At 34.3% G+C, this 12,146-nt stretch overlaps 1 protein-coding gene across 2 annotated transcripts in view; it reads right to left on the reverse strand.

Annotated features, from left to right (window-relative positions):
* CDK13 (cyclin dependent kinase 13) overlaps window positions 1–12,146 on the reverse strand; it is a 117,490-nt gene that overhangs the window by 72,330 nt on the left and 33,014 nt on the right. For both annotated transcript variants that reach the window (XM_044770787.2, XM_044770783.2), the window contains exon 5: window positions 10,963–11,133. In XM_044770787.2, coding sequence (XP_044626722.2) covers window positions 10,963–11,133 — 171 coding nt within the window. The remainder of the gene's footprint in view (window positions 1–10,962; window positions 11,134–12,146) is intronic.

Genomic DNA, 12,146 nt, shown 5'->3' on the forward strand with positions numbered 1-12,146 from the left:
GATGTTTAGCATCTTTTCATGCACTTATATCCATTCAAGTCCTTTGCTCTTTTGCTGCTGAGTTGTAGGAGTTCTTTATATATACCAGATATGAACCTTTGTCAGACACGTTTAGCAAATATTTTCTCCTATATCATGGGCCGCTTTTTCACTCTGTTGATCACGTCCTTAGATGCACAAAAATTTTGATGCAGTCCAATTTATTTTGTTGTTGTTGCCTGTGCTTTTGGTGTCATACCCAAGAAACCACTGCCAAACGCAATGCCATGAAGTTTCTCCCCTGTGTTTTCTTGTAAAAATTTTATAGTTTTAACTCTTATGTTTAGGTCTTTGATCCACTTTGAGTAGTTTTTGGATACAGTGTTAGGTAAAGGTCCAACTTCACTGTTTTACATGTGGATATCCAATTTTCTCAGCACCATTTGTTGAAAAGACTGCCTTCCCCCAGTGAATATCTTAGCACTCCTGTCAAAAATCACTGGAGCATATGTGTGAGTGTTTATTTCCGGGCTCTCTATTCTGTTCCATTGGTCTATAGGTCTGTCTTTATGCCAGTACTACACTGTTTGATTACTGGAGCTTTGTAGTGAGTTTTGAAATCAAGAAGTGTGAGACCTCCAACTTCGTTTTTCTTTTTCAAGATCACTTTAGCTACCTGGGGTTCCCTTGAGATTCCATTTGAATTTTAGGATAATTTTTCTATTTCTGCAAAAACCATTGTTGGGATTTTCATAGGAATTGCACTGAATCTGTAGATCGCCTTGGATAGTACTGACATCTTAACACTATTAAGTCTTCTAATCCATGAACACAGATGTCTTCAATTTACTGGAGTCTTCCTTAACTTCTTTCTGCAATCTTTTGTAATTTTCAGTGTGCAAGTGTTTCACCTCCTTGCTAGTTTATTCCTGTTTTATGCTCTTTGATGTCCTTGTAAATGGAACTGTTTTCTTCATTTCCTTTGCAGAATTTTCACTGACTGTGATCGGTTTTCATATGTTGAACCATCTTTGCATTCCAGGAATAAATCTCTCACTTGTTCGTAGTGTATAATCCTTTTAATACACTGCTGAATTCAGTCTGCTAGTATTTTCTGAGAATTTTTGCATAAATATTCGTCAGAAATATTAGTCCACAGTTTTCTTGTAGTATCTTTCTGTGGATTTGGTATCAGGGTATGCCGGCCTTATGGAATGTTTGGAACTGTTTCTTCCTGATTGATTTTTTGGAAGAGTCTAGAGAAGACTGGTGTTAATTCTTCTTTAAAAGTTTGGTAAAATTCACCAGTGAAACCATCAGGCTTTTATTTGTTAAAGGTTTCTGATTACAGATTCATCTCCATACTGGTTATAGGTCTCTTCATATTTGTTATTTCTTCATGATTCTTAGTAGGTTGTGTTTTTCTATGAATTTGTCCATTTCACCTAGGTTATCCAATTTGTTGGTGTAAGTACTTCATTCCTTTTTATGGCAGAATAATATTCCACTGTATGAACACAGCAGATTTTATTTATCTATTTATCAATTATAGACACTTGGGTTGTTTGCACTTCTTGGCTATTATGAATTATCCTGCTATGAACCTTGGTATACAAGTTTTTGTGTGGACACGTTTTTATTTCTCCTTGAATATATCCCTAGAAGTAGAAGCTCTAGGTCATATGTTAACTCTCTATTAAATATTTTGAGGAAACGCCACACTGTTTCCCAAAGTGGCTGTACCATTTTACAATCCCACCAGTAACGTATGAGTCTCCCACCAGTAACGTATAAGTCTTCTGATCTCTCTACATCTTCTCCAACACTTGTTATCATCAACCTTTTTTATTATGGTCGCCCTAAAGTATGTATGAAGTGGTATCTCATTATGGTTTTGATTTGAATTTCCCTAAAGACTAGATGCTGAACATCTTTTCATGTGCTTAATGGCTATTTGCATATTATCTTTGGAGAAATGTCTATTCAGATCTGTTGCTCACTTTTTAAGCAGGCTTTTTATTACTTACCTTTAAGAGGTGTATTTATATATTCTAAATACAAGCCCCTTATCGGATATATGAGTTACAAATGTTTTCTCCCATTATATGACTTGTCTTTTCACTTTCTCAGTAGTGTCCACTAAAGCACAAAAGTTTTTAATTTTGACGAAGTCCAATACATCTAATTTTTCCTTTATTGCTTCTGCTTTTGGTGTCATAACTAAGAAGGCTTTGGCTAATCCTAAGTCATGAAAATTTACTCCTATATTTTAAGAATTTCATGGTTTTAGATCTTATATTTAGGTCATTGATCCACTTTGAGTTAATTATTGTGTACAATGTGAGGAAGGGATCCAATTTCATTCTTTTGCATGTGGATATCCACTTGACCCAGCACTGATTGTTGAAAAGTCTATTATTTTCCATTAAATTGCCCTGGTATCTTCATCGAAAATCCACTGACCATAAACGTGAGAGTTCATCTGTAGATTCTCAATCCTATTCCACTGATCTCTATGTTTATCCTAAAGCTGGTATCACAGTCTTGATCACTCTAGTTTTGTAGTTAAGATTTGGAATCATGAAGTGTGAGTCTTCTAACTTTGCTCTTCTGTTTTAAGTATTTTTTTGGCTATTTTACCTCTCCTGAATTTCCATATGAATTTTAGGATCAACTTGTCAGTTTCTAAAAAGAAGCCAGCTGGGATTTTGATAGGGATTGCATTGAATATACAAATCAATTTGGGGAGTATTGCCATCTTAGTAAAATTAAGTCATCTGATCCATAATATGTAATGTCTTCCTATTTACTTAGGTCTTCTTTAATTTCTTTCAATGATGTTTTGTAGTTTTCAAGGTCAAGGCCTTACACATCTTCTGTCAGTTTATTCCTAGATATTTTATTCTTTGTAAGGTTATTATAAATTAAACTGTTTTCTTAATTTCACTTTGGACTGTTCATTGCTAGTGTACAGAACTACAATAGATTTCTGTGTGTGTGTGTGTGTGTGTGTGTGTGTGTGTGAGGAAGACTGGCCCCAAGCTAACATCTGCTGCCAATCTTCCAATTTTTTTTTTTTTTGCTTGAGGAAGATTGTCCCTAAGCTGACATCTGTGCCAATCGTCCTCTATTTTGTACATGGGACACTGCCACAGAATGGCTCGATGAGTGGTGTGTAGGTCTGCACCCAGGATCCAAACCCACGAACTCCAGGCCACCAAAGCAGAGTGTGCAAATTTAATCACTACACCACTGGGCCAGCCCCAACAGATTTCTGTATATTGATCTTGTATCCTGCCACCTTGCTGAACTCATTCATTAGTTATAAGAGTTTTTTTAGTGGATTTCATAGGATTTTCCATAGTTTCTATATTGTGTATATATATATATACACACACACACACAGACACACACACAAACTAATTAAAGATAGTTTTACTTCTTCCTTTCCAATCTGGTTACCTTTTACTTCATTTTCTTATCTAATTGCCCTGGCAATGTTGAACAGAAGTGGCAAGAGCAGATACCCTTGTTTTTCATAGATACCCTTTATCAGGTTAAGGAAGTTCCCTTCTATTCTTACTTTGTTCTATTCCTGTCCTATATTTGAGAGTGTAAACTGGCACAACCTTTCTGGAAACAACTTGATAAATATGTCAAGAAATTTCAAAGTTCAAATGCTTTGACCTAGTAATCCTATTCCTATTAATCTATTTAAGGGAATAATCAGATGGGAATAAAAGTTTTATGCGTAAGGAGATGAGAAGAGAGAGAAATCTGGTTCCAATGTCTATGGACTCACCGACTACTAGGAATGATGGCATATCTGCTCATTATACAGGATCCTTGTCACTCACTACGCCATTGCTAACCAAACTTCTAATTCAGAATTGGTTAGGACTTCTCCTAGCAGATGAAGTCCCTAACCAAACTTCTAATTCAGAATTGGTTAGGACTTCTCCTAGCAGATAAAGTCCCTCCTCTGGTTAAAGGCATATGAATGGCTGCAAACCGCTGCTAAAATTTGCCAGCATAAAACTTCAATAAAGGAAATAGTAGTGAAATGCCTGAAAGAACCTAAATATGCAACAAGAGAGGAATGAAATATGATCCATCCAAGTGACATACTATGCCAAGAAAAAAGCATGTTATTAATGAAAGAAGCATAACCTCAGTTTGGGAATAAATAATCTCATATATGTGAGAAAAGAGACGCTAGGAAAAAATACAGAAAAATGATGATAGTAATAATATATGGGTCATTTTATTTTCTTTTTTATATTTTACTTTCTAAATTTACAACAATAAATACCATTTTCATAATCAAGTAAAGAAAGCCTATACATTAACATTTTTCTTTCTCCTCCTCTGCCACACCCAAAAAAAGTAACTAACTCTACAAAGTAATATTCAAAAAGAGGGTACAGGATCTTAAAATTAGCAATCCCTGGCCTGGTAGCTTACTTGGAAATTTCACATAAAATTCCAGATACAAATAAAATGCACAACTGAGACTACTTTATAAGTTTTATCTTTTACATGAGATAATGAGTAACACAAAATAGGCAGCCCCCTGTATACAAAAAACTTAAACGTACATGTGACTTTTAATCCTGCCTCAACATGCTGCTGCAGGCACCCCCATCTTAGGATAATTTTATCTTTAATAAAATAACCTGCAAGTTCTTTTTTTCTTTAAAGTTAAAGCTTCTGAGCAGAAATAAGTTTGTCATTCATATATCAGTCCGATTTAGGTCTAGCAACTACCAATCCTTCCTTCCCAGGAACCAGAGTGAGTCAGGAACCAGATATTCCTTTTTTGTATCTCCCCAGCACTGGTCAATAAAACTTGCTGATTTGATGGAAATGTTCTATAGCTGCACTACCTAAAATGTAGCCAGTAGCCACGTTAACTACAGCGCACTTGAAATGTGGCTAATGCAACCAAGGAACTGAACTTTTAATTGTATTTAATTTTACTTAATGTAAATAACCACACATGCCTAGTGGCTACTGTGTTGACCAGCCAAAGTCTAGACCTAGCACAATAAACATCTGTGGAATGAAAGAATGAACAAATCCATCAATAATGCTCTCTTCGCAAACTTTACGAGATATTAGCAGTTCTATATATGGGAATGAGCTCAGATTTTGAAGAAAATGAGATAGGGAAGGTAATTGTGAAGCAAGGTATTTTTTAGGGAATATGCCAATCTTTCAATGCCTTGTAAAACAAATCATGACAGTTATGAATGAGAAGGCTGTCCTCTCTATCCAAATTGCACCCACCTTTAACATTCTACCTATTACACAGAACTTTCTCACCCCCGTATTTCATTCATTCAGTTACTCAAAATTTAATGAAAATCTAATGTGTGCCACACACTATGAATACAAAGTAGAATAAAATTCAGTCCCTTCCCTCAGGGACTTCAATAGGAATAAGATATGAAAACATAATGATAAGATGAAACAGGAAATACTATCAGAGAACAAGTGAGCACCATGTGGGAATCAGAGACTACAGAGGAAGTATTATTTGAGGGTTCTTCCCTCGACCATCAGTGACACTTTGACACAACATTTACTATAGAATATTGTTTTCTTGATTCTGAGGAAAATTCCTAATTAAAAGATTACGCAACTTCCCTTATTAAACAAATACTAATATTGAAAATATTATAGCTTACTTAATTTGTGCATAATAATTATAATATTGGTTTTTGGTTGCCCAGGATATTATGTTAATTTTAAGTACCAAAATATTATTTTGTTGGGTGATATCATTATTTCAGTGTTTTTTTAAAAATCTGAATACTAAATATTTATATCTTCAGATGGAGATCAATGATGAAAGTTTTTATTTTGTACTGTATATAAATGCACAACAAAAAGTCTTTTTTCCTCGGAGAACTATAAACTGCCCTAAAATTTTTAATTGAGTATTATTACACTCATTCAGCAAAGTACTTTTCTGTAAGTTCATAATCCTCAGTGAGAGGAAGAAAACAGTAAAACAAAGCTTCTGTTGCAAAATAACTCACACTCTAGTTGAAAGATTTTATAAACAGTGAAATAGGAACATGAGAGTACTGAAATTAATAAAGTAACTGCACCCCCTCTCCTTCCACACTTGAGGAGCCTGAAGACCTAGAGGCACAGAAACCGCTTTCTGTGAAACAAAAACTCCCCTTGTTAATAATAAAAAGATTGAAAAATAGACAAAAAGGTTCAAAGGTTCTTTCAAACTTATTAAAAAGAGATGGCATTACCTGAAGATGAAGAAAAGAACTAAGAAAAATATTTATAATTAGTTTATCCCCCATCCATTTCCCCGATTATTACAGAAAAAGCTCCTTTGGCATCTCTAAGTTTTTGCACAAATATACAAATGACATGTACCATTTGATCATACCACTTAACCTGTTTTCTTAGGGACAACGATTTCTTTTTTAAGACCAAATAATATTTTATTTTCAATTTTTCATGATTAATTTTTTTTCATTTTTAAGTAGAGCCAAGTTTTAAAATATTCTTTTATGGCGCTATTCTTAAACAGCCAATGGCTTGTGTTATAATAATCCAAATGTTTATATTTTTATGTTTGTAATTGTACTTGATTTTTGTGTTGTTTATAATTTTCATATTTAAATTGTTTTAAGTATTTAATTTTACTTTTTAAAACTTAATGAATTCTAACATACAATATTAAATCAAAGTTCCCATACTGTCTTTCTGCTCCAGCATGGCAATCACAATTAGTATAATGTCACACAGCGAGCATGGTCAGGATTAGAACCCAAGGACTCCAAATCTACTTCTCTTTTCACCAAACCATGCTGCCTCATCAACATGGTTCCCATCAAAATGAACAGATTCATTAAAGAAGCATTATGTATCACCTCACATCTGTTAGAATGGCTAGTATCAAAAAGACAAGAAATAGCAAGTGTTGGTGAGAATGTGGAGAAAAGGTAACCCTCGTGCACAGTTGGCGGGAATGTAAACTGGTGCAGCCACTCTGGAAAACAGTATGGAAGTTCCTCAAAAAATTAAAAATAGAACTACCATATGATTCAGCAATCCCACTTCTGGGTGTTTATCCAAAGGAAACAAAAACACTAACTCAAAAAGATATATGCACCCCCATGTTCACTGTGGTATTATTTATAATAGCAAAGATATGGAAGCAACCTAAGTGTCCATCAAAGGATGAATGGATAAAGGAAATGTGGTATATATACATAATGGAATATTATACAGCCTTAAAAAAGAAGAAAACCTTGCCATCTGTGACAACATGGATAGACCTTGAGGGCATTATGACAATGAAATAAATTAGAGAAAGACAAATATCATATGATCTCATTTATATGTGGAAACTAAAAATAAATCAAACTCATAGATAGGGAACAGACTGGTGGTTGCCAGAGACAAGGGATGGGGGTGGGTGAAATGGGTGAAGGTGGTCAAAAGGTACATAAGTTATAAAATAGTTATAACGTTATAAAATAAGCACGTGTAGTTATAAAATAAGTCAGTCACAGGGATGTAATATACAGCATGGTGACTATAGTTGAAATCACTGTTTTGTACATTGTAAAGCTGCTAAGAGAACAGATCTTAAAAGTTCTCTAAGTATTTCTCTAAGTACAAGAAAGAAAAATTTTCTAACTACGTGCAGTGATGGATGTTAACTGGATTTATTGTGGTGATCATTTCATAACACAAAATATCTAATCACTATGTTGTTGAAACTAATATTATATGTAATTATATCTCAATAAAATAAACAATTTTGAAAAAGGATTGTTTCCAATTTTATACTCCCTCATACACTCTAACATATTTAACTAATACATGGCACCTACATGTAACTTCCCACATACTGAAACACTCTCTTATTTATCATGACTCATACAATTACAAACAGGATTATGGTGGGGAAAAAGAAGGTGAGGGCGCAAATACATGAAAATCTATGATTTGTGAAGTACAGTGTTAGGCACTGTGGAGGAACCAAAATAAAACAAAATAAAAAACAAAGGCTTCAGGGAATTTATCATCTGGCAAGGGAAATAAATTATGACCACAAATATAAAGGAAAACTATGAAAATTTTCTATGTTCAGAGGTAATAATCTTTTAAAAAGTGTTAAAGTATGGACATGATACAATAAGTAGAGCTTATTTATTCATTCAGCAATCAAGCATTCAGTACCTTCTATGGTCTAGCCACTGATCTAGATAGGGGGTATAACAGTGAGTATAACAGGTATGGTTCCCACCCTCATGTGGAGAACAAATATATAACAAATCAATATAATTATTCTGAAAAGGTTATGAAGGAGGTTAGGGCCTTTAAATTGTGTCTATATGCAGCAGAAAGTGGGAAGAATGGCCAGGTAAGGCCTCACTAATGAATAAAGCAATATTCAGGCTGAAACCCAGAGGATGAGAAATCAGCCTTTCTAATCGCGTGCGCGAGCGCGCCTGTGTGTGTGTGTGTGTGTGTGTGTTGGTGAAGCAGTTTAACCCAGGGAAGCAGCATGAGTAAAGACTATGGCAGGCAAGTACACTGCCATATCTGACAATTCAAAAGACCAATGAGACTGAAGCTTGGTGAGCAATCAGAAAAAATAGAATAGATGAGGATGGAGAGATAAGCAGGGATGTGATCCCACAGATCAAAGCAGCAGGAGGTTCAGGATATGTTGGAGAAAAAGCAAATATATTAATTTGGCTAAAGTACAAGGTTAATGAAAAACAACATTTGCACATCACTCTCATGTATAAAATCTTACTCTGACTCTTACTACACAGTAAGAGAAGTAACATTTCCCTTTAATGAAAGAAGGGATAACAAGCTCAGAAAGGTCAAAGGCCTTGCTAATAAGGCCACACTGCCAATAAGCTAAGTCACAAATCCCAGACATTTTAACCAAAGTCAAACCAGTATCCTTCTACTACACAATAAGAAATAATGAGAAAAATAAGGTGAAAGAGACAAATTAGGTTAAAGGTCAGGCTGAGGGATATGGACTTTATAATAGAAGAAACTAATGGAAGTGCCATCAGTGAAAAAGATGATTTTGATTATCTCCACAGCGAATACAGACTACTTTCAACAGAAGTTCTTCTATGCAAAATAATATCTATATCTAGATACTTTTTTGTGAAAAGTTGTCCTATCTCTAAAGAACTCTGTTCTTTTTACATGAAAGTTACTACGTATACACAGCAGAGTAAGAGCCTAGATATAGTTTCACAGCAAATCCAGATGTGTCAGATCATGTCTTGAGGGTTCCAAGGAGTAAGCAGAGGGATAGCATCTGTGAGGCTGAGAAATGACCATTAGGACTATGGCATCTGCCATAGATGTTGTATCTGACTTAGAAAATCCATTTCTCCTTTGTTCACCTCCATTTCTTTTTTCCATTCTTAGGACTTACTCCACTCCTACCTCCATGAGTGGGTGCTGGTAAGTCTAAGCCAATCATTGTATCCCACTATTTTGTCATAGCAGTTATTTCAGGAATGAGTACCCATCTTCAGTCAATGTGAGAAAGTGAATTCCAGGACCTAAATGGAAGCTTTTAGAAGAAATGCTCTTGCTGCTTCTGTTATAAAGATTTGAAACTGGGAACTACCACAGACATGTGGTCAGGATAAGGGGAAAGCCTGGTTTCTGTGTGGAACCCAAGGGTGAAGCTGATGCCACAGAGGCAGAGCAGGAGGTGGAGAAGAATTGGGACTCTGGTGACACTGAGCTCCTGGTTCAAGTTTGCCCTGCAGACAAGACTAATCTCTGAACTTTCCAGTTATGGGAGTCAATAGCTGTGATTGTGTGATCAAATATTTCAAGCATGCAGATGAGTACAGAGGATAACATAACAAATCCCCATTTATGCATCTCCTATAAGGAAAAATACAACTTTTCTTACTTGCATCAAAGCAGAGTCTTTTTCCCCAAGAACTAAAGCATCACAAACAGTATTGGAAGTATTTTCTTACGCTTCTGTAGTACCATTATCCTTTCTTCTTTAATAATTCTTCTAGAATGTCTTAGTGTGGCTGCTCTGGGTTTTTTTTTTTATCTATATCATGTACCCTTTCAACATATAGTTTAATTTAATTTTGAAAAATTGTGGTTAAATACACATAAAATTTACCATCCTAACGTTTTTAAGTTTACAATTCAGCAGTATTAAGTATATTTACATTGTTGTGCAACCAATCTCCAGAACGTTTTCATCGTACAAAATTGAAGGTCTATACAACTTCCTATTCCCCCTTCCATCAGCCTCCGGCAATAAAAATTACCATATATTATTATCAATCATTTTTACATTGTGTTCTCCAGAAGAATAAGATTGTGTGCGTGTGCATGTGCGTAGTTGGGGACAGGAGGAGGTTAAGTATCACGTTCAGTCAGAACATACCTACTTTAATCTGTTTTGTACTAGATTTAGTTTGAAAAAGAAACCTGTTCTTTGAAAACCACAGATTACAAAGGAATCAACCTTGGTTGCAAAATCTTACTGTGAAGATCTAAAACCTACTAGAAGCATAACCTTTCTTTCACTCTTCATATACTCTATGATAACTACTTTAATAAGCAAGCTAATTTCTTTTCAGCTTTTCTGCTAAAAGTCGACCTGCTAAATCTGCTAAAAATAAACTCCTATGGTTTATTAAAGGCAATTCCAGGTAAGATTTTGCATCCACACTTTTAGAAATAATATATACGCCCACCATAAAGTTTCTTTGTTAGTTTACGGCATTATAACATTAAAAATGTAAGGAAAATATACTCTAATACTACTAGAAACTGTTTCTCAATCACTAAAAATCTAGACATTGACATTAAGGCAATATTTTTATGTACCTAATAATTACTCAAATGGTCAATATCTATAACAAAATCTGCAAATCAGCAACATGGTAAGTATGCAGAATTGGTTATGCAAATAGGCAAACATACCTTTATCCTTCTTAAAATCCAGAGCATCTTCTTTATCGGTCACTATTTCCTTCATATTGATAATACTCTGATGGGTAAGCTGCCGGAGAATTTTAATTTCTCGAATTGCTGTAATCGGAAAGCCTTCCTTTTCATTATCTAGACGTACTTTTTTTAAGGCTACCATCTCTCCTATTAGGAAATTAAATAAAATGAGGTTAACCAGCTGACAAAACCAAAGGACATTTTTCTTAATTTTAAATTTATTTTAATTCATAATTTCTGCTCCTACCTCTTGAAATGTTGTTACAACTCACAAAATATATTTTAGTTTCCAACATACCAAATTATAATGTTTATAGTTCAAAAGATTAAGTCTCTGGTTAAATAAATTATGGGATATCAATCCCATAATACTATGCAATAGTAGAATACTATGCAATTGTTAAAAAAGATGGGATAGGTCCACATGTATTGTTATTTTATGCTCTCCAAGATATATTAAATGTAAAAAGCAAGATGAATAGAGTAGATACATTACACCGCCATTTTTAGAAAGTGAAGGAGGAGAGGATAAATATACCTAATATACTTATATGCATAAAATCTCTCTGAACAGATGAGAAAATTCTGCACACTGTACAGGTGAGAAAATATGCTCAGACATATTAACTTGACTAAAGTTGCCCAATTACCAAGTAGTAAAACTGAGATTCAAAATCTGGTTTAGCTGTCTCAAAAGTATGTGCTCTTCCCAATACACTAAATGGCCTCATAATTTAGACATGAGTAAGTTTTGTATCAGATAAAATCTATATATTAAATAACACACACACAAATCTCATTATAAGAAAGCATTCATTATAAAAAACAGTTGTTCATTCCACTGCTTTGGAAAAAAACAAATTCTGAACTTAGAAATTTTCCAAAAGAAGGATTCTGCCCTTTTAATCCTTAAAACTTATTTGATTCTTTTTTATGGAAGTCTAAAATGTAGTATGATTCCTTGTTTTATTAAACAGTTTTAAAAAGTTATAATTTAATCTCTTTTTGATAATGAAGAATCGTCATTATAAATGTTATTACTCTATGCTGTAACTGCCTTCCGGAGTTTTTAAGAATAAGGTAGTTTCCCCTATACTACATGGCCTCAAATAGCTATAGTATTTTAATCTACTAACTTACTCAACAAGGAATTATAAATA

This window comes from Equus asinus, chromosome 1 (genome assembly GCF_041296235.1).
Source record: "Equus asinus isolate D_3611 breed Donkey chromosome 1, EquAss-T2T_v2, whole genome shotgun sequence".
Taxonomy (NCBI): domain Eukaryota; kingdom Metazoa; phylum Chordata; class Mammalia; order Perissodactyla; family Equidae; genus Equus; species Equus asinus.